General features: G+C 43.7%; 1 protein-coding gene across 1 annotated transcript in view; it reads left to right on the forward strand.

The window, feature by feature from the left end:
- The window catches only part of HIP1 (huntingtin interacting protein 1), a 173,844-nt gene that overhangs the window by 56,789 nt on the left and 93,727 nt on the right, over window positions 1-23,328 (forward strand). Inside the window, exons 4-7 of the mRNA XM_077294376.1 lie at window positions 279-335; window positions 566-646; window positions 3,465-3,541; window positions 9,709-9,770. Of these exons, the coding sequence (XP_077150491.1) occupies window positions 279-335; window positions 566-646; window positions 3,465-3,541; window positions 9,709-9,770 (277 nt within the window). The remainder of the gene's footprint in view (window positions 1-278; window positions 336-565; window positions 647-3,464; window positions 3,542-9,708; window positions 9,771-23,328) is intronic.

The following is a 23,328-nucleotide window of genomic DNA, read 5'->3' on the forward strand; positions in this document are numbered from 1 at the left end:
GCAACAACTGCTTGGTGAATTGGGGCCGTAGCTTTAAAAAGAGGCGGCTATGGAGAGAAGCGTCCTCTGGGCAGACCACCTCCTACTTGGTCCAACCTGGCTTTGCTGGATTGATAGAGCTCTCGCCAGTTGAGTATAGGGAGAAAGCCGTCAATCAAGTTGGTGTGCAGGAAATTACGAGTCCTTCCTTGGAGTCCCGTAGAAGATGCATCGTTTGCCGGCAGTGTTAATCCTTTGGTGTTTTCCTTGTACAACTCATACAGTGTCTTTATTTTTAGGTTTTGAAGGACTCTTTGCGCTACAAGAATGAACTAATTGACATGAGCCGGATGTGGGTAAGAGAACAGATACTTCTTATTTCATCTTCAAATCCGCCAATTACTATTAGGATGATTAAGTGCCTGTTGCGGTGATGTGTTCTGTCGTTTTGTTTAGTAAAAAGTAAAAAAAAAAAAAAAAAGATAAACTCTTTAAAGGCAGAGTACATTACATAATATTCATATGTAAACCGATGCAGTTCTGTTTGGTTCCTTGCAGCAATAAATCATCCTTTTTTTCCTTCTAGGGTCATCTGAGCGATGGATATGGCCAATTATGCAGCATTTATTTGAAACTTCTGAACACCAAGATGGACTTTCATACAAAGGTGAGAAAGCCAAAAAACGCTTGTAAAAAAGTCATATACACTATGTCACGCGTGGTATAAAGAAGGTCGTATTTCTGATATGAAGCCCACAACAATCAGTGCCGGCATAATTCTTCATATTTTCACATGGAAGAGTCTCTCAGACTCTGGTCAGCAGACCTTCCCACCTTCTTGAAGGGAACCTTTCATGTTGTACTTGTGGTCCTATTTGTGGCCAGCACGGTAAAGATCAAGAGGACCTGAGAAGATTATTATATACTTTAGAACGTAAAGATTCAGTATAAACTGTATTTTAGGTAATTAAATCACTTCACTTTCTATGCTTTGGAGTCCAGTGGGCGGTCCTAGTCATTGATTGACAGGTATTATGTATTCAGTCATAGGGCTCAGGCACATAAGCGTGTACATCGAACGAAGCTATCCGATTAGACCAATGTTATACTATGGGGCACTGCAGATCTGCAGCTTTTTTCTCACGCTGATCAGAGCATGCACACCCATTAAAGTCTATTTAAAGTCTATTGGTGCATGTAAAATATCAGACTGCACTCGTATATCATCTGAGTGCAGTCCGATTTTCAATGACAATGGACAAGATGTAGAAATTAAACTCATTTTCTTCTCTGCATGTGTGATACGGTTCAGAGTTTGAGCCTTATGTTATTAGCATAATCGATCTGATTCTCTCGCTTGGGTGACCCCGGACATAAAGAGAATATAGGTGATCACTTAGTAGGATCGCTCACTGCACTTACATATAAAAAGATCAGGGATTTAAATAATTAATATACAAACTAGGCCTCATTCAGACATCCAGTTTTCACAAATGATTTTCTCCCACGTTCGTACCTGTTCACATGTCCAATTCTTTTTGCTGACCGAATAGCCACAAATTAATCAATCGGTCTGTGTGAAAAAAAATTACTACTGTCTGATTTTTATTGTTCCTAGGTAGGAGAAACTTCGCCAAAACAGATGTCACGGCTTTTATAACTTTCCCAGACCGAGCATGACAGCTGCAAAGACATACATGCTGCCACACCCCTGTCGGCAGAGCCGACGGTCAGTCCGAGCATTGCGTTGTGATCCTCATCCAAGTTATATGGTTGTGTGACTCTCCTCTAATGATAAAAATAGACACTCGGGCCAAAATTAAATGGAAATTGGATCCAGCGCAGTTATGGAAAAAAGTCAATTTTTTTATGTAGGTCTGTCTTCAGTGTATCATATGATTTACATGGGTCCCTATAGAATTTAATGGCCGAGTCTGATCTGCAAAATGGATGAGAATAGGACCTGCTCTGATTTTCACGGACCGGAGACACGGACCCATTTTTAAAACTGAGGTGTTATGGGTCAATTAAACTATATGGTCAGTGTGCAGTCCATGGAAAAAATGGAGAGCACTAGGAGGTGTCAAACGGATGTATGAGTGGAGCCTTATACTACATTTTTTCCCAGCAAACTGTATATCAATCCGCTCAGCTCCTCCTGCTCTTTACCATGCTTAGTTCTGATAAGACATCATGTTCAATGTGACATTTTTCCATTAAGCATGCATACAAAGCTTTAAAGAGAATCCAGCAATAGGATCCACCCTCCTAAGCCGTCTTTATGGGCACGCAGGTCATAGGGAGCTGAATAAAATGATACCTTGATATCTGCGATCCGATCTCTTATTCCAGAGAAATCCACATTTTTCTAAATGTAAATGAGCTGTTAAGATCTATGAGCCAGAAATACGTCTTCCTGAGAATCTGTATTCAGTTTGTTTTATATGAAAAGGGGCATTACCAGTGTGAGACATGTAATAACACAGTACAGCAGAGCTAAGACAATAAAGCAAAAATGAACATTTGGAGCAGCACTTGTCCTCTCATAATGCTGTCAGCTGTGCCTGCTTATAGCAAACATTTGCAGTTGTCTTCTCACAGACCCGTCATGCTTTGCTAAACTTCTCTTTCCCCCAAACTAGCCGTCTGTGAGACGGAAGCTACAAGAGTACTGCAGCTGCAAATGTCTTTGTAATAAGACAGATGTCACTTCTGCTGTACTATGTAAGTTCTGATCTCAGTGCAGAGCTGTGTGATTATTAGAGCAGACTGTCAGTCATTATATGTCTCACACTGGTAATGCCTACTTTCATTTATTATAATAATCTCTGGAGGCAGATTCTCATGCAAATTAGTATCCGGCCCATAGAACTTAACAGCTCATTTATATATTAGGAGAAATGTGGATTTCTCTACAAGTAGACAACGGCCCGCTTTGGAGGGATGATCGTACTGACAGATTCCTTTTAACCATTGTATCTCATATGCATTATTTTTTTTATGTAATTCCTGGCAGTGCACCAGAGATGAAGCTTGATGCACTAGATAAGTGCTGGTTTCGCAGAAAACATGTGTGTTCATAATAGTTATTATACTATGGAAACTGAAGATGTGTGTAGACTCATTGGGGAGCTGGGACAATATTTTCCTAAGTCATGTCTATATTGTGCTTTTTATTCCTGATGTAATTCACTTTGAACATATAAATACTATTTCTTCTGTGCCGATCCATTGATCTATTGTTGCTTTGCTGCTTTAGTTCTGCCAGATACTGTATTTTGTATCCCCGGTTGGATCTCAGTAACCATTCACACTGTCATATGAAAGATTACATTCATCATTGTACAGCAAAACTGTGCACCTAGCTCCACGCATCCTGCCCCATAATTGCATACTGTCATGTAAAGCTCTCCACTCTCACATGTATATTATGTTCCTCTAGTATTGTTCCTCCCATGTGCAGTTTTTCTATTTTGTGCTCCCAGAATCCTCGTTTCCCTGGCAACCTTCAGATGAGTGACAGACAGCTGGATGAAGCTGGAGAGAATGATGTCAATAATTTGTGAGTTTTTATATCCTGCTCGTTATAAACTATATATACTTTCTCCTGAACGTAAAATCATTACTTAATAAAAGTCTGTAGGACCAAACCGCTTCATTGGGTTCTACAGTATGGAAACACATTAAGCAGATATTCTCCCCTCGAAGTGTTCATCATCATTGAGCTGCATTTACACTGAAAGGTATTAATGAATGAGCGTTCTTAAAATCTCTTCTTATATGAATATCTTGCGGTGTAGACAGGCTGCCGAATTGCCAAATTCCCCATAAATGACCAAAACACTCTTTCATCAGGTGAAATGATCTTTAGTACAGCGCAAAAGAGTCCCGTTCTCCATGGCGCATCATCCTGTGTTAACAGGATCTGTGCTGTTGAGAACAATATCAGCCAATGGTCTGCCTGTGTAAACAGGCTATTAAACGACCTTCGAATGATAAAGGTTTACCGATTGTGGTTGTCTACTGCTACTGGTCCTTTCGACTGTCGGCCGAACATATCGATATTGACAGATTCGGCCGACATTAGTCTAATAAGTACAGGGGTTGGACAAAATAATGAAAACACCTGGAAATATCAGCAAAGTTAGTTTAATTTGGTGTAGGTCCACCTTTTGCGGCGATTATAGCCTCAATTCTCCGAGGTATGGATTCATACAAGGTGTGAATTGTTTCCAAAGGAATTTTAGCCCATTCTGCAGTTAAAACACCCTCCAGTTCTTTGAGCGATGATGGCGGTGGAAATCAAACGTCTAACTTGAATCTCTAAAACCGACCATAAATGCTCAATAATGTTGAGGTCTGGGGATTGTGGGGGCCAGATGAGATGCTCAACTTCATTAGAATGTTCCTCGCGCCATGCTTTAACGATTCTAGCTGTATGAATTGGTGCATTATCATCCTGAAAGATGGCGTTCCCCTCCGGGAACAGTGCTTGAACCATTGGGTGCACTTGGTCGCTCAAAATGCCTAAATAATCTCGGCTGTTAATTCTTCCATGAAGGGATATCATTGGCCCGGCGGATCTCCATGAAATAGCACCCCAGATCATCACAGAACCTCCGGCATGATTTATGGTTGGGAGAAGGCAGTCTGGATGGAATGCTTCTTTCAACTGTCTCCCGCGTACACTCGGCCGGAGGTCGGAAATAGGGTAAACGATGATTCGTCTGAGAATATCACATGTTTCCACTGCTCGAGGGACCAATTCTGGAGGTTTCTACACCACTCTAAATGCTTGGAAACATTTGTCATTGAGAGCAGCTGTTTTCTAATTGCAGCTCTTCTGTGGAATCCAGATTTGTGCAGCTCCCGACAAACAGTTTTCGTGGAAACTGGGTTCTGTAGGTGTTCATTGAGCTCAGCAGTGATTTTCGGAGCCGTGGTCTTGCGATCCTCTCTCACAATTTGCTTTAGAGTCCGACGGTCTCTCTCAGTCAACTTCGACTTTCGGCCGGACCTGTGCTTTGCTGCGGACGTTTTTCCTTCTCTTTCAAACGCAGTCATTCCTTTGGAGACAGTACCTCTTGACAGGCCAAGCATTCGGGCACTTTCTGTTACACTAGCGCCTGCCATACAAGCACCAACAATTTGGCCTCCTTGAAAATCTGAGAGGTCTGCCATTGGTATCAGGTTCTCATCAATGTACTTACAATTCAGCAAAGCAAACAGTTAATTTACATACACATCACATAACACAAATGATCAACTACAAAACATTACCATATGTCACGGTTTGCATGTTTATCACATGTTCGAAGACTATGATGCCAAAATGTTAGGTGTTTCTATTATTTTGTCCAACCCCTGTATGTGTGCCTTAAGATACTGCTGACCTATCCTTAAGATAGGCTGTAGAAGTCAAATCAATATGGGTTCTGGGTCTCCGCTCCCCTATTAATCTGAATTTGATATCCTATCTTAAGGCTAGGGTCACAGCAACGTATTTTCTCTCAGAGAACCGGGCCTATTATGCTAATCACACCATGGTCAGAGTTGGATTGGAGTGTAAGCATAAAGTGACTCGATTTTCTCAGATGTAGAGAAGATGGAAAAAACAATTTCTCCATCTTCTCCATTCTGTCAGTCCTGAAAATCTCATGTCACTTGAATGTCATCCGAGTACGAACCAACGTATCGTATGGCCGAGTGCAATCTGAATATTGGATGCAAATTGTATATGCTGCTTCTCTTTTTTTTTCCTTAGACTCTCAGACCATAGATAAATTCGGACACGTGCATGGTCCCATAAAATAACATAGGTCTGATGTTTTTTCAGATCAAAAGTACGGTTGTCAGCACGATCCCTAAGGATAGGTCATCAGTACCTTACTCCCAGACAACCTATCAGGGGCTCACTGCTGACAATGGGGGCTTTTACATCTACTTGTAGCATTCAGTTATCAGTTTTGTGCTTCCTGCTTCCGTTTACTGCATTGTTTTTGTATTGTTTGTTTAGTTCTTCTGTATGTGATTATATACAGATTATTTAGCTTTTCCACCATCAAACTGCAAGGCATGCAGGAGGTTTAAGTGCAGAAATAGATGTAATCTAAAGCTGTTCTCTAGGATCAGAAACTGCGCCCTGCTTTTTGTTTTCAAGCTGTCATGGAAAAGTGAGGTGATGGTGTTTCTGAAAAAAAAAAAAAATTAGACCATTTCTTCTAACCAAGGGCAAACCCTTGAGGTGTTATTAAAAGGACATTTAAACTAACTGAACCTTTCTAATCTGCCTTTTTGCACACAAATTGCGAAAATCAGTGCAACTTTTCATTCATTTAGTAACCATCAATTGTATAGCTCCAACCTATTCCTCAAAGATGGACACTGCATATTTGTTGCACATGTTGGCTCATACTGGTTAGAGCAGATTAGATTCATTTTCCTAATTTGGTATCTTTGTCACCATCAACTTCGAGAATCTGGAGAAACAATTCATTACTTTTTCCCCAGTGGAAATGCAGCAGATTTACTGCAGATTTCACTCATAAATTGACAAGCTGCAGATGTCAGATCCCAAGTATCTCCCAGTTTACACTGGCTGTGGATTTTCTCCACAATGTAAAGATGAGATTCACACGTTGAGTATTTGATGAGTTTTTTACCTAAAAAAACAAAAAAACAAAATCAGGAGTGGTGACGTGTTTCTATTATACTTTTCCATTTTTGCCATTCGTGACCAAGGTTTGCACTTGTTTTTTTGAACCAATCCCATAGTTGAATACTCTTTAAGAGATGGTCCTGACTTTTGTTGGGCTTTCTTGGGAGTCACAAGCTACCTTCTCAACAATTGAACCTCTGTATGAAGTTTTTGGTGATCCGATAAATGGTTAATTTACAGGTAATTTTACAAGAAGCAATGTCCTTGCCTGTAAAACCCCTTTTGATGCAAAACAATGATAACTGCACATCTCTCTTTGGAGGTAACCATGGTTAACAGAAGACAACCACCAGCTCAATCAGTATGACCCGGTGTTATCAGCTGCCCTGTCCTCATTAACACTTTCTCCTACCCTAACTAGAAGGTCACTGAAATGATGCAGATCATCTTGTGGGAGGGTCTGAAATTTAATTGAAATGGTTTTTTTTTGTGATTAACATATGGTAGTTTTTAAGGCAAGGAATGGCTTTTCATTTTTTTTTTTCTAATCACTCTTCATAGCAATCTAGAGGTAATGCAAATTGCCACTATGAAAACAGAAGCAGAGCATTTTGTGAAAACTAAAATTTGTGTCAGTATCAAAACTTTTGGCCACAATTTTACATTAAACCGGGGTTGATTTTCCATCCACCTGTTTACTTTTTCATTTTGCTTGTCAAGGATAGCCATGGCCATCTGTTAAAAAAAAAAAAAAAAAAAGTGCACTTGCTCTACTAGACCAACTTAATTCTAGGCCAAGAAGCCCCAAATGATCATTTCTTGCCTGAAAATAAACTTTAATTCACATACAGCTATGAGAATAATGATTGCATAAATATAATATACGGTACATTTCTGGAATTAGTGCAGGTTTCTACCACTTGGAGCAAGTGAGAATCCCTGTGGACTACAGCAATATTCGAAAACTCTGAGTTTCTTATATAATCCGCTATAGAGTTGGCATCTTATATATATATATATACAGGGGATGGAACAGTGCCCTACTTTCAGATTGGCAAGACAATGGTGCTATAGCGTGTGGCTTTGCAGCGTTCGCCTCTCTTTCTCTCCAGCGCTGTATGACGCTGCAGTTGTGGATGCAGATCGAATGACATTGTGACCTACTCTCAGCTTCGAGACAGTTATCTGCCTATGTGCACTGAATGCTTTTATGTTTGCTTTTTCAGACGAGGAAATCGTGATCCATCTCACGTTTCAAGCTCTGCTTTTTTGCATAAAAGACTTACATTGATAATACGGGCTCATTTCACTCCTGGATATAGACACATTACAGAGTCCTGAGTTGGGTAAACTTGCCAGAAGTCTATTTCATCACTTATTGCACTTGCACATTGTTGCACAGTTTCCCGTCACGGAGTGATGATTATTTGGGCTGAGTGCGATGCACAACGAGTTGTATACTGGACACTGTAATAATACAATTATCCATAGATTTTTACATCTGTAGAACCACGTTCATTGTCGTAAAGCGCATACACATCACCGATTTCATTGAAGTATTACTATCACCGATTACGATGAACTGTTTCCAGCTTTCATGAATGCAATCTCCCATAATAAATCATATAAAATAATTCTAAATTGCACAACTCCTTTAATACAAACACAGTTTGAAATAGGTCATTTGGATTTTTTTTATTGTGGTGAAACCAACAATTGTGAAGTAATTGTAGCCTCACTTGTTACAATGTAGGTATATATACACTCCTCAATAGTAAAATTACAAACCAAAAAAGGAAAATTTGTGGAATTATGGAAATCACAGGATGAAGGAATGTGTTAATGATATGCAAGTGATGAAAAACTGTAATATTTTTAATACCTCTCTATTTATCCAGAACTGAGTATGAGCGCCAAACACAGAAATACAGAAGCTTACATGCTTTTGCTGTTACCAGCGAGGTCATTAATGGTTGTCTGAGGAATGTTCTGCCACGCTGAATGCATTTGGGCACATAAATAATCAAGATCCGCTGCTGGCAGCTCCCTTTGCAATTGTCAGTGGATCCTGGGACACTTTGAAGAAACCACTGGATCCATTACCAAATCAATGTAACACAGAGCTGTTAGTGTACCTGGAATGAAGACAAGAGGGGTCTAGCTACCGTACATTATGTCACTCCACTTGATAATCCCGTGAGTAGGGTGGTGTGATGTTCTCATGTGATGGCCACTTTATAGAATTGTCCATGTCATCTCGTCAGATTAGAAGAATAGACTTAATGAATCATTGTGTATGTACTGCAAGAGAGATTAGACATCACACAACTTTGGACTATGAGACAGACGTCCAGCTACAGGTGTTCCATTAACCTAACGCCACCCCTCAAAGGCTCTCATGGTACAGAGGAACACAGCAGTGGAGGTTGGAATGGAAGTCTATCCTCTTCAGTGATGAGTCACGCATTTTACTTGGACACCATGATAGCTGGAGACCACATGGGTAACATCATAAAGAGACCTTCACAAGGAAATGTTAAAGTGTCCCAGGAGCCATTTTTCAACATGAGAATGCAGGCCATGTGTTCTCATACCTAAATGTCTACCATGGCATGGTCTCTCTTTGAACACATCTGCAATGTCATTGATTGGCATCTGGAAAAGGAGCTGCCAGCAGCGGATCTTGATGATATGCTCAAATGCATTCAGTGTGGCAAAACATTCCTCGGGCAACCATTAATAACCTTATTGATAGCATCCAAGGCTTTAAGTGTGGGGATTTATTTGCATGATGCTCATACTCGATACTGAATAAATCAAGATGTTTTGAAATTATTTGCATATGATTAACATGTCTATCCATCCTGTGATTTCCATAATTCCACAACGTTCTTCTTTGTAACACAATTTCAGTGTTGAAGAGTGTTAATTAAAGGAGACAGCATGCAATTATTTTATGGAAATTAATACGGAGAACATTTAGTACGATCATTAATTTTGTGTGACATAAAAGTGACATTATATCTTGCGTCTATTATTGCTCACAGTTATTTTTTTTTATTGTTCTTCAGCTTTCAGCTTACGGTGGAAATATTTGACTACATGGAGTGGGAGCTCAACCTCTTTCATACAGGTCAGTGATTCTTGCGCTCTACGACTGATTCATGTAATTCTTATATGTTGGTGTTCCCTGCTGATTTACTGAAAGACTGAGACCTGTCATCCCGAGTGTAAAAAGCTGCTCTGCAGGAATGGCTTTTGTACTGCAGACCTACTGATTACTCCACAAAACTAGCGATTACACCCCGGTGCTTAATGCTAGAGTGCATGTGGAACGGGATGTGTTCATACATCTAATTTCAGTAGTATCTGTAGGGGTGGTTGAGCCGTATAGAAATGTATATTTTTAACAAACTGAACATGATTCACGGGGTCTGTAGTTTGGGGTAGAACGTGTCAATGAGTCAAATGTCCATTTTTACAGTTATTAAGGATCTGTTAGCTAGTTGATGCATTTTTGATGCAGATATGCAACTTGATGGATGAAGCTGAAAATTTTGAAAGCAAAAAGCTAATAAAACTATTAAATGCTCGTGCCGCTTACACCTAAAGAACATCTCTAGAATCCGCCCTTTTCTCACCATGGAAACAACAAAAACCCTCACTGTTGCCCTGATCCACTCCCGCCTGGACTACTGTAACGCTCTATTAATTGGCCTCTCCCTCACTCGACTTAACCCTCTCCAATCCATCCTTAATGCAGCAGCCAAGGTCGTCCATCTAGCTAATCGCTACTCGGACGCGTCCGCTCTTCGCCAGTCGTTACACTGGCTGCCCATTCATTACAGGATACAATTCAAAGTACTTGCTCTCACCCACAAAGCTCTCCACAGTGCGGCACCGCCTTAGGGCTGTCCCACACGTCCAGATAATTCCGGTACCGGAAACAATCGGTACCGGAATTATCCGTGTCCGTGTGCCCCTGCGTTTCTGGTGAACATCAGTGTGGCACACGTGTGCCGCCTGTGTGCCCACTGGGTACCACACGCACCGTGCTGGGTACCACACGTACTACCAGCATCTGGTGCTGAATCCGCAATTCATATGTTCCCTGCAGCAGCTTTTGCTGCAGAGAAAATATGAATAATAGTGTTTAAAATAAAGATCTATGTGTCCGCCGCCCTCCCACCCCCTGTGCGCCCCCCCGCTGTTCTGAAAATACTCACCCGCTCCCTTGTTGGCTGTCGCTGCTTCCTGGTCTGGCCCCATCTTCTCCTGTATGCGGTCACGTGGGGCCGCTCATTTACAGTCATGAATAGGCGGCTCCACCCCTATGGGAGGTGGAGCCACATATTCATGACTCTAATCGTCGGCCCCACGTGACCGCATACAGTAGAAGGGGCGGCCAGCACAGAACACTGCGAGGGAGGCGGGTGAGTATTTTCAGAACAGCGGGGGGGCGCACAGGGGGTGGGAGGGCTTTGGACACATAGATCTTTATTTTAACCCCTTCATGACCCAGCCTATTTTGGCCTTAATGACCTTGCCATTTTTTGCAATTCTGACCAGTGTCTGTTGTGGATTCTGTTTGTGGGCTCCCTCTGGTGGTTACTGCTGGTACTGGGTGACTTTGGTGGGTTGCGGCCTTTGGTTTCCACCTGTCCATCAGAGGCTGGGTGTTTCCTATTTTACCTGGCCTTTCTGTCATTCCCTTGCCGGCTATCAATGTATTCAGATGTGCTCTGTTTGGTTCCTGCCTACCTGCTCCCAGATCTTTCAGGATAAGCTAAGTGCTGATTTTCAGTTGTTTGGTTTTTTTGTCCAGCTTGCTTATTATGTCTCTATGCTAGCTGGTAGCTCTAGTGGACTGAGGTTCTCCCCATGTGCCATGAGTTGGCACATGGGTTCTTGTAATCTCAGGATGGTTTTTTTGATTAGGGTTTTTTGCTGACCGCTCAGTCCCCTTTTGTATCGTTCTGCTTTCTAGTTTACAGCGGGCCTCAATTTGCTAAAGCTATATATATCATCTATGTGTGTGCCTTCCTCTCATTTCACCGTCAATACATGTGGGGGGCAACTATATCTTTTGGGGTTCATTCCTCTGGAGGCAAGTGAGGTCTTTATTTTCTCTGCAGTGCTAGTTAGCTCTTAGGCTGGTGCGTGGCGTCTAGAACCAACGTAGGCACGCTCCCTGGCTATCTCTAGTTGCGTTTGTCAGGCGTAGGGCAGCGGTCAGCCCAGGTTCCATCACCCTAGAGCTCGTCCGTTATTTATTTGTACTTTGCTTGTCCTGTGCTATCCCTAGCCATTGGGATTCATGACAGTATAGCCGGCCCACAAAGTGTTAATTGTTTGGGCTGAAGCAGGAGAAAAAGAAGTGTGTAAGGGAAATTTTTTTTTTTTTTTTTTTTTTTTTTTTTCCCTTCAGAGTTTTGCTGCCTAGCCCTTAATTGCTGTCTAGCTGCTTCTTACCTCCTCTTAACCCTTGAATGGCTCTGATCTTAGCTGTTTAACATGGATGTCCAGAGTTTGGCTTCCAGCCTGAGTAATCTCGCGGCAAAAGTTCAAAACATACAGGATTTTGTTGTTCACACTCCCATGTCTGAACCTAGAATTCCTATTCCAGAGTTCTTTTCTGGAGATAGATCTACCTTCCTGAATTTCAGGAACAATTGTAAATTGTTTCTTTCTTTAAAATCTCGCTCCTCTGGAGACCCTGCTCAACAGGTCAAGATTGTAATATCTTTCCTGCGGGGCGACCCTCAGAATTGGGCATTTGCATTGGCACCAGGGGATCCTGCATTGCTCAGTGTGGATGCGTTTTTTCTAGCATTGGGATTGCTCTATGAGGAACCTAACCTGGAGATTCAGGCTGAAAAGGCTTTATTAGCCCTTTCTCAGGGGCATGATGAAGCGGAAATATATTGTCAAAAATTTCGGAAATGGTCGGTGCTTACTCAGTGGAATGAGTGCGCCCTGGCTGCAAACTTCAGAAATGGTCTTTCTGAGGCCATTAAGGATATTATGGTGGGGTTCCCTACGCCTACAGGTCTGAATGAGTCTATGGCTATGGCCATTCAGATTGATCGGCGTTTACGGGAGCGCAAACCCGTGCACCAGTTGGCGGTGTCGTCTGAACAGGCACCTGAGACTATGCAATGTGATAGAATTCAGTCCAGAAGTGAACGGCAAAATTATAGGCGGAAAAATGGATTGTGTTTTTATTGTGGTGATTCAGCTCATGTTATATCAGCATGCTCTAAACGCACAAAAAGGGTTGATAAATCTTTTGCCATTGGTACTCTGCAGCCCAAGTTCATTTCGTCTGTGACTCTGATTTTTTCACTGTCTTCCATTTCCGTTGATGCCTATGTGGATTCGGGCGCTGCCCTGAGTCTTATGGATTGGTCATTTGCTAAACGCTGCGGTTTTAGTCTGGAGCCTCTGGAAGTTCCTATTCCTCTGAAGGGAATTGACTCTACACCATTGGCTATGAATAAACCGCAGTATTGGACACAAGTGACCATGCGCATGACTCCCGTTCATCAGGAGGTGATTCGCTTCCTTGTACTGTATAATTTACATGATGTACTAGTGCTTGGTCTGCCATGGTTACAAACTCATAATCCTGTCCTGGACTGGAAAACAATGTCTGTGTTAAGCTGGGGATGTCAGGGGGTTCATGATGATGCACCTCCGATTTCAATCGCTTCATCTACTCCTTCTGAGATCCCTGCGTTTTTGTCTGACTATAGGGATGTTTTTGAGGAGCCTAAGCTCAATTCGCTCCCTCCTCATAGAGAGTGTGACTGTGCTATAGAATTGATTCCTGGCAGTAAGTTCCCTAAGGGTCGTTTATTTAATCTGTCACTGCCAGAGCATACTGCTATGCGGAATTATATTAAGGAGTCCTTGGAAAAGGGACATATTCGTCCATCTTCGTCCCCTCTGGGAGCAGGTTTTTTTTTCGTGGCAAAAAAAGATGGTTCCCTGAGGCCTTGTATAGATTATCGCCTTCTGAATAAGATTACAGTCAAATATCAGTATCCATTGCCATTATTGACTGATTTGTTTGCTCGCATTAAGGGGGCTAGGTGGTTCACTAAGATAGATCTTCGCGGTGCGTATAATCTGGTGCGGATAAAACAGGGTGATGAGTGGAAAACCGCATTTAATACGCCTGAGGGCCATTTTGAGTATTTGGTAATGCCTTTTGGACTCTCCAATGCTCCGTCAGTCTTTCAGTCCTTTATGCACAATATTTTCCGTGAATATCTGGATAAGTTTATGATTGTGTATTTGGATGATATTTTGGTGTTTTCTGATGACTGGGAGTCTCATGTTCTACAGGTCAGGAAGGTGTTTCAGGTTCTGCGGGCCAATTCTCTGTTTGTGAAGGGCTCAAAGTGTCTCTTCGGAGTCCAGAAGATTTCTTTTTTGGGGTACATTTTTTCTCCTTCTACTATTGAGATGGATCCCGTCAAGGTTCAGGCGATTTGTGACTGGACACAACCTACATCTGTTAAGAGCCTTCAGAAGTTCTTGGGGTTTGCTAATTTTTATCGTCGGTTCATTGCTAATTTTTCCAGTATTGTTAAACCTTTGACTGATTTGACTAAAAAGGGTGCTGATGTTGCTGATTGGTCTCCTGCGGCCGTGGAGGCCTTTCAGGAACTTAAGCGCCGGTTTTCTTCTGCTCCTGTGTTGTGTCAACCAGATGTTTCACTTCCTTTTCAGGTTGAGGTTGATGCTTCCGAGATTGGAGCGGGGGCGGTTTTGTCACAGAGAAGTTCTAATGGCTCGGTGATGAAGCCATGTGCATTCTTCTCTAGAAAATTCTCGCCCGCCGAGCGCAATTATGATGTGGGTAATCGGGAGCTTTTGGCCATGAAGTGGGCATTTGAGGAGTGGCGTCATTGGCTTGAGGGTGCTAAACATCGTGTGGTGGTCTTGACTGATCACAAGAATCTCATTTACCTTGAGTCTGCCAGGCGTTTGAATCCTAGACAGGCTCGTTGGTCGTTGTTTTTTTTCTCGTTTCAATTTCGTGGTTTCATACCTGCCAGGTTCAAAGAATGTGAAGGCAGATGCTCTTTCCAGGAGTTTTGTGCCTGACTCTCCTGGAGACTCTGGGCCTACTGGTATCCTTAGGGATGGGGTAATAGTGTCCGCCGTATCCCCAGACTTGCGACGTGCATTGCAGGAGTTTCAGGTGGATAAACCGGATCGTTGTCCACCAGAAAGACTGTTTGTTCCGGATGATTGGACCAGTAGAGTCATCTCCGAGGTCCATTCTTCTGTGTTGGCTGGTCATCCTGGAATATTTGGTACTAGAGACTTGGTGGCCAGGTCTTTTTGGTGGCCTTCCTTGTCTAGGGATGTGCGTACCTTTGTGCAGTCTTGTGAAGTGTGTGCTCGAGCTAAGCCTTGCTGTTCTCGGGCCAGTGGGTTGTTGTTATCCTTGCCCATCCCGAAGAGGCCTTGGACGCACATTTCCATGGATTTTATTTCTGATCTCCCGGTTTCACAGAAAATGTCCGTTATCTGGGTTGTGTGTGACCGCTTTTCTAAGATGGTTCATTTGGTGCCCTTGCCTAAGTTGCCCTCCTCCTCTGAGTTGGTCCCTTTATTTTTTCAGAACGTGGTTCGTTTGCATGGGATTCCGGAGAATATCGTTTCTGACAGGGGATCCCAGTTTGTGTCTAGATTTTGGCGGACGTTTTGTGCCAAGATGGGCATTGATTTGTCTTTCTCGTCTGCATTCCATCCTCAGACGAATGGCCAGACGGAGCGAACTAATCAGACCTTGGAAACTTATTTGAGGTGTTTTGTTTCTGCTGATCAAGATGACTGGGTTGCTTTTTTGCCACTGGCCGAATTTGCTCTTAATAATCGGGCTAGTTCTGCCACGTTGGTCTCTCCTTTTTTTTGTAATTCGGGGTTTCATCCTCGGTTTTCCTCTGGTCAGGTGGAGTCTTCGGATTGTCCTGGAGTGGACGTGGTGGTGGACAGGCTACATCAGATTTGGAATCAGGTGGTGGACAATTTGAAGTTATCTCAGGAGAAGACTCAGCAGTTTGCTAATCGCCGTCGCCGCGTGGGTCCCCGACTTCTTGTTGGGGATTTGGTGTGGTTGTCTTCTCGTTTTGTCCCTATGAAGGTCTCTTCTCCTAAGTTCAAGCCTCGGTTCATCGGTCCTTATAGGATCTCGGAGATTCTTAACCCTGTATCTTTTCGTTTGGATCTCCCAGCATCGTTTGCTATTCATAATGTGTTCCATCGGTCGTTGTTGCGGAGGTATGAGGTGCCCGTTGTTCCTTCGGTTGAGCCTCCTGCTCCGGTGCTGGTGGAGGGAGAATTGGAGTATGTTGTTGAGAAGATCTTGGATTCTCGTGTTTCCAGACGCAAACTCCAGTATTTGGTTAAGTGGAAGGGTTATGGTCAGGAGGATAATTCCTGGGTGGTCGCCTCCGATGTTCATGCGACTGATTTGGTCCGCGCCTTCCATAGAGCTCACCCTGATCGCCCTGGGGGTTCTCGTGAGGGTTCGGTGACCCCTCCTCAAGGGGGGGGTACTGTTGTGGATTCTGTTTGTGGGCTCCCTCTGGTGGTTACTGCTGGTACTGGGTGACTTTGGTGGGTTGCGGCCTTTGGTTTCCACCTGTCCATCAGAGGCTGGGTGTTTCCTATTTTACCTGGCCTTTCTGTCATTCCCTTGCCGGCTATCAATGTATTCAGATGTGCTCTGTTTGGTTCCTGCCTACCTGCTCCCAGATCTTTCAGGATAAGCTAAGTGCTGATTTTCAGTTGTTTGGTTTTTTTGTCCAGCTTGCTTATTATGTCTCTATGCTAGCTGGTAGCTCTAGTGGACTGAGGTTCTCGCCATGTGCCATGAGTTGGCACATGGGTTCTTGTAATCTCAGGATGGTTTTTTTGATTAGGGTTTTTTGCTGACCGCTCAGTCCCCTTTTGTATCGTTCTGCTTTCTAGTTTACAGCGGGCCTCAATTTGCTAAAGCTATATATATCATCTCTATGTGTGTGCCTTCCTCTCATTTCACCGTCAATACATGTGGGGGGCAACTATATCTTTTGGGGTTCATTCCTCTGGAGGCAAGTGAGGTCTTTATTTTCTCTGCAGTGCTAGTTAGCTCTTAGGCTGGTGCGTGGCGTCTAGAACCAACGTAGGCACGCTCCCTGGCTATCTCTAGTTGCGTTTGTCAGGCGTAGGGCAGCGGTCAGCCCAGGTTCCATCACCCTAGAGCTCGTCCGTTATTTATTTGTACTTTGCTTGTCCTGTGCTATCCCTAGCCATTGGGATTCATGACAAGTGTCCCTTTATGAGGTAATAACTCAGGAACGCTTCAACGGATCCTAGCGATTCTGAGATTGTTTTTTCGTGACATATTGGGCTTCATGTTAGTGGTAAATTTAGGTCGATAATTTCTGAGTTTATTTGTGAAAAAAACGGAAATTTGGCAAAAATTTTGAAAATTTCACATTTTGAATTTTTATTCTGTTAAACCAGAGAGTTATGTGACACAAAATAGTTAATAAATAAAATTTCCCACATGTCTACTTTACATCAGCACAATTTTGGAAACAAATTTTTTTTTTGCTAGGAAGTTATAAGGGTTAAAATTTGACCAGTGATTTCTCATTTTTACAACAAAATTTACAAAACCATTTTTTTTAGGGACCACCTCACATTTGAAGTCATTTTGAGGGTTCTATATGGCTGAAAATACCCAAAAGTGACACCATTCTAAAAACTGCACCCCTCAAGGTGCTCAAAACCACATTCAAGAAGTTTATTAACCCTTCAGGTGTTTCACAGCAGCAGAAGCAACATGGAAGGAAAAAATGAACATTTAACTTTTTAGTCACAAAAATGATATTTTAGCAACAATTTTTTTATTTTCCCAAGGGTAAAAGGAGAAACTGGACCACGAACGATGTTGTCCAATTTGTCCTGAGTACGCTGATACCTCATATGTGGGGGTAAACCACTGTTTGGGCGCACGGCAGGGCTTGGAAGGAAAGGAGCGCCATTTGACTTTTTGTATGAAAAATTGGCTCCAATCTTTAGCGGACACCATGTCGCGTTTGGAGAGCCCCTGTGTGCCTAAACATTGGAGCTCCCCCACAAGTGACCCCATTTTGGAAACTAGACCCCCCAAGGAACTTATCTAGAAGCATAGTGAGCACTTTAAACCCCCAGGTGCTTCACAAATTGATCCGTAAAAATGAAACAGTACTTTTTTTTCACAAAAAAATTATTTTAGCCTCAATTTTTTCATTTTCACATGGGCAACAGGATAAAATGGATCCTAAAATTTGTTGGACAATTTCTCCTGAGTACACCGATACCTCACATGTGGGGGTAAACCACTGTTTGGGCACATGGTAAGGCTCGGAAGGGAAGGAGCGCTATTTGACTTTTTGAATGAAAAATTATCTCCATCGCTAGCAGACACCATGTCACGTTTGGAGAGCCCCTGTGTGCCTAAACATTGGAGCGCTCCCACAAGTGACCCCATTTTGGAAACTAGACCCCCCAAGGAACTTATCTAGAAGCATAGTGAGCACTTTAAACTCTCAGGTGCTTCACAAATTGATCCGTAAAAATGAAAAAGTACTTTTTTTTCACACAAAATTTATTTAGCCTCAATTTTTTCATTTTCACATGGGCAACAGGATAAAATGGATCCTAAAATTTGTTGGGCAATTTCTGCTGAGTACGTTGATACCTCATATGTGGGGGTAAACCACTGTTTGGGTGCACGACAAGGCTCGGAAGGGGAGGCGTGCCATTTGACTTTTTGAATGGAAAATTAGCTCCAATCGTTAGCGGACACCATGTCGCGTTTGGAGAGCCCCTGTGTGCCTAAACATTGGAGCTCCCCTACAAGTGACCCCATTTTGGAAACTAGACCCCCCAAGGAACTTATCTAGATGCATAGTGAGCACTTATAACCCCCAGGTGCTTCACAGAAGTTTATAACGCAGAGCCGTGAAAATAAAAAATAATTTTTCTTTCCTCAAAAATGATTTTTAGCCCAGGATTTTTTAATTTTCCAAGGGTAATAGGAGAAATTGGACCCCAAATGTTGTTGTCCAGTTTGTCCTGAGTACGATGATACCCCATATGTGGGGGTAAACCACTGTTTGGGCGCACGGCAGGGCTCGGAAGGGAAGGCACGCCATTTGACTTTTTGAATGGAAAATTAGCTCCAATCGTTAGCGGACACCATGTCGCGTTTGGAGAGCCCCTGTGTGCCTAAACATTGGAGCTCCCCTACAAGTGACCCAATTTTGGAAACTAGACCCCCCAAGGAACTTATCTAGATGCATAGTGTGCACTTATAACCCCCAGGTGCTTCACAGAAGTTTATAACGCAGATCCGTGAAAATAAAAAATAATTTTTCTTTTCTCAAAAATGATTTTTTAGCCCACAATTTTTTATTTTCCCAAGGGTAACAGGAGAAATTGGACCCCAAAAGTTGTTGTCCAGTTTCTCCTGAGTACGCTGATACCCCATATGTGGGGGTAAACCACTGTTTTGGCACACGTCGGGGTTCGGAAGGGAAGTAGTGACGTTTTGAAATGCAGACTTTGATGGAATGCTCTGCGGGCGTCAGGTTGCGTTTGCAGAGCCCCTGATGTGCCTAAACAGTAGGAACTCCCCACAAGTGACTCCATTTTGGAAACTAGACCCCCAAGGGAACTTATCTAGATGTGTGGTGAGCACTTTGAACCCCCAAGTGCTTCACAGAAGTTTATAACGCAGAGCCGTGATAATAATAAATGTGTTTCCTTTCCTCAAAAAAATTTTTTTAGCCCAGAATTTTTTATTTTTGCAAGGGTAACAGGAGAAATTGGACCCCAAAAGTTGTTGTCCAGTTTCTCCTGAGTACGCTGATACCCCATATGTGGGGGTAAACCACTGTTTGGGCACATGCCGGGGCTCGGAAGGGAAGTAGTGACGTTTTGGAATGCAGACTTTGATGGAATGGTCTGCGGGCGTCACGTTGCTTTTGCAGAGCCCCTGATGTGCCTAAACAGTAGAAACACCCCACAAGTGACCCCATTTTGGAAACTAGACCCCCCAAGGAACTTATCTAGATGTGTGATGAGCACGTTCAACCCCCAAGTGCTTCACAGAAGTTTACAACGCAGAGCCGTGAAAATAAAAAATCATTTTTCTTTCCTCAAAAAAGATGTTTTAGCAAGCAATTTTTTATTTTCACAAGGGTAACAGGAGAAATTGGGCCCCAATGTTTGTTGCCCAGTTTGTTGTGAGTACAGTGATACCCCATATGTGGGGGTAAACCACTGTTTGGGCGCACGTCAGGGCTCGGAAGGGAAGTAGTGACATTTGAAATGCAGACTTTAATGGAATGGTCTGCGGGCGTCACGTTGCATTTGCAGAGCCCCTGATGTGCCTAAACAGTAGAAACACCCCACAAGTGACCCCATTTTGGAAACTAGACCCCCCAAGGAACTTATCTAGATGTGTGATGAGCACGTTCAACCCCAAGTGCTTCACAGAAGTTTACAACGCAGAGCCGTGAAAATAAAAAATAATTGTTCTTTCCTCAAAAATTGTCTTAGCAAGTAATTTTTTATTTTTGCAAGGGTAACAGGAGAAATTGGACCCCAACAGTTGTTGCCCAGTTTGTCCTGAGTACGCTGGTACCCCAAATGTGGGGGTAAACCACTGTTTGGGCGCACGTCGGGGCTTGGAAGGGAGGGAGCACCATTTGACTTTTTGAATGCAAGATTGGCTGGAATCAATGGTGGCGCCATGTTGCGTTTGGAGACCCCTGATGTGCCTAAACAGTGGAAACCCCTCAATTCTAACTTCAACACTAACCCCAACACACCCCTAATCCTAATCCCAACTGTAGCCATAACCCTAATCCCAACCCTAACCCCAACACACCCCTAACCACAACCCTTACCCCAACACACCCGTAACCCTAATTCCAACCCTAATCCTAACCCTAATCCCAACCCTAACCCTAATCCCAACCCTAACCACAACTGTAACCCCAACACACCCCTAACCCTATCCGTAACCCTAACCACAAGCCTAATCTTAACCCTATTTCCAACCCTAACTCTAATTCCAACCCTAACCCTAATGGTATGTGCCCACGTAGCGGATTCGTGTGAGATTTTTCCGCACGACTTTTGAAAAATCTGCAAGTAAAAGGCACTGCGTTTTACCTGCGGATTTACAGCAGATTTCCAGTGTTTTTTTGTGCGGATTTCACCTGCGGATTCCTATTGAGGAACAGGTGTAAAAACGCTGCGGAATCCGCACAAAGAATTGACATGCTGTGGAAAATACAACGCAGCGTTTCTGCACGGAATTTTCCGCACCATGGGCACAGCGGATTTGGTTTTCCATAGGTGTACACGGTACTGTAAACCTGATGGAAAACTGCTACGAATTCGCAGCGGCCAATCCGCTGCGGATCCGCGGCCAATCCGCTGCGGATCCGCGGCCAATCCGCTGCGGATCCGCAGCCAAATCCGCACATGCCATAACCCTAACCCTACCTGTAACCCTAACCCTACCCGTAACCCTAACCCTAGTTCTAACCCTAACCCTAGTTCTAACCCTAACCCTAGTGGAAAAAGAAAAAAAAAATATTTTCTTTATTTTATTATTGTCCCTATCTATGGGGGTGATAAAGGGGGGGTTTATTTATTATTTTTTTTATTTTGATCGCTGTGATAGAACCTACCACAGCGATCAAAATGTACTTGTAAGGAATCTGCCGGCTGGCAGATTCGGCGGGCGTACTGAGCATGCGCCCGCCATTTTGGAAGATGGCGGCGCCCAGCGAGGAGACGTACGGACACCGGGAGGATCGGTAAGTATGAAGGGGTGGTGGGGGGGTGGATTGGAGCACAGGGGGGGTGATCGGACCACAGGGGGGGTGAATCTAAACAAGGAGGGAGCGGACAGCAGGACGGGGGAGCCGGCAGGCGGACGGAGGGGACCGGACCCCATAACGGAGCACTGGGGGGGCGATCGGTGGGGTGGGGGGGGCTCACATCAGTGTTTCCAGCTAAGGCCGATGATATTGCAGCATCGGCCATGGCTGGATTGTAATATTTCACCAGTTTTTTAGGTGAAATATTACAAATCGCTCTGATTGGCAGTTTCACTTTCAACAGCCAATCAGAGCGATCGTAGCCACGGGGGGGTGAAGCCACCCCCCCTGGGCTGAAGCACCACTCCCGCTGTCTCTGCAGATCGGGTAAAATGGGAGTTAACCCCTTCACCCGATCTGCAGGGACGCGATCATTCCATGATGCCACATAGGCGTCATGGGTCGGATTGGCACGGGTTTTCATGACGCCTACGTGGCGTCATGGGTCGGGAAGGGGTTAAACACTATTATTCATATTTTCTCTGCAGCAAACGCTGCTGCAGGGAACATATGAATCGCGGATTCAGCACCAGTGGGGGGGACAGCGCTTACTGTAGCGCTGTCTCCTGCACGCCACACGGACTGCAAACGGAGAAGGTCCGTGTGTGGTCCGTGTTTTACACGGACCCATTGACTTTAATGGGTCGGTGTAATACGTGCGCTCCCACGAACACTGACATGTCTCCGTGTTTGGCACACGGAGACACGGTTCGCAAAAAGTCAATGACATCTGCACAGATGCATTGATTTTTATGGGTCTACGTGTGTCAGTGTCTCCGGTACGTGAGGAAACTGTCACCTCACGTACCGGAGCCACTGACGTGTGAAACCGGCCTTACATCTCCTCCCTCATTTCTGTCTATCGGCCTAACCGACCTCTGCGCTCTACAAATGACTTTCGACTAACCTCTGCACTGATCCATACCTCCCACTCCCGACTCTAAGACTTCTCCCATGCTGCACCAATCCTCTGGAATGCGCTACCCCAAGATATAGGACCATCCACAACTTGCATAGTTTTAGGCGCTCGCTCAAAACACATTTGTTCAGAGCGGCCTACCACATTCACTAATCAAAGTCATTTTATGTTTGTGTGTGTGTAACCCATTCACCATCTCCATCTACCCCCCACCCCCTGAAGATGGCTGGACCATCATTGTAAATACATCATTGTAAATACACACCTGTACTTTGTATCTCCCCCACCTCATTGTAGATTGTAAGCTCTCACAAGCAGGGGCGGCTTATTTCGCTTTAATTATTGTATTGTTATCGTTGTTACTTATGACTGTTGTGTTTGAAACTGTAAAGCACTGCGGAATATGTTGGCGCTATATAAATAAAGACTATTATTAAATGAAAAATAAAAACAATCCCCCTTTATATCTCTCATAAACAGCAAAAAAGACAGGAAACCTTCACAGATACAGGTGGGCAGATTTGGCCTTTATCAGGACAATAGAGGTCAAGGATGCATGTAAAAGCGCTATCTAGGGCTATATAATTTTTTGTTACTATGAGCCAAAGAACTAACAGGTAGATAGTTGCTAACTACCTGCCTGTTGTGCCCGGCGCCGATCTCTGTCGGCGCAGATCAGTCACAGACCGCTCCTGGTGATTCATCTGCTGACGTGATGTCAACAGAGCAGCATTTTCTCATTCCCTCTGCTCTGTTGACGTGATGTGACTGCTGACGTTATAGTGCCTAACTACAGGGTGCCGGCTGTCAATCAGTATGACATC

Source organism: Ranitomeya variabilis, chromosome 3 (genome assembly GCF_051348905.1).
Source record: "Ranitomeya variabilis isolate aRanVar5 chromosome 3, aRanVar5.hap1, whole genome shotgun sequence".
NCBI classification, from domain to species: domain Eukaryota; kingdom Metazoa; phylum Chordata; class Amphibia; order Anura; family Dendrobatidae; genus Ranitomeya; species Ranitomeya variabilis.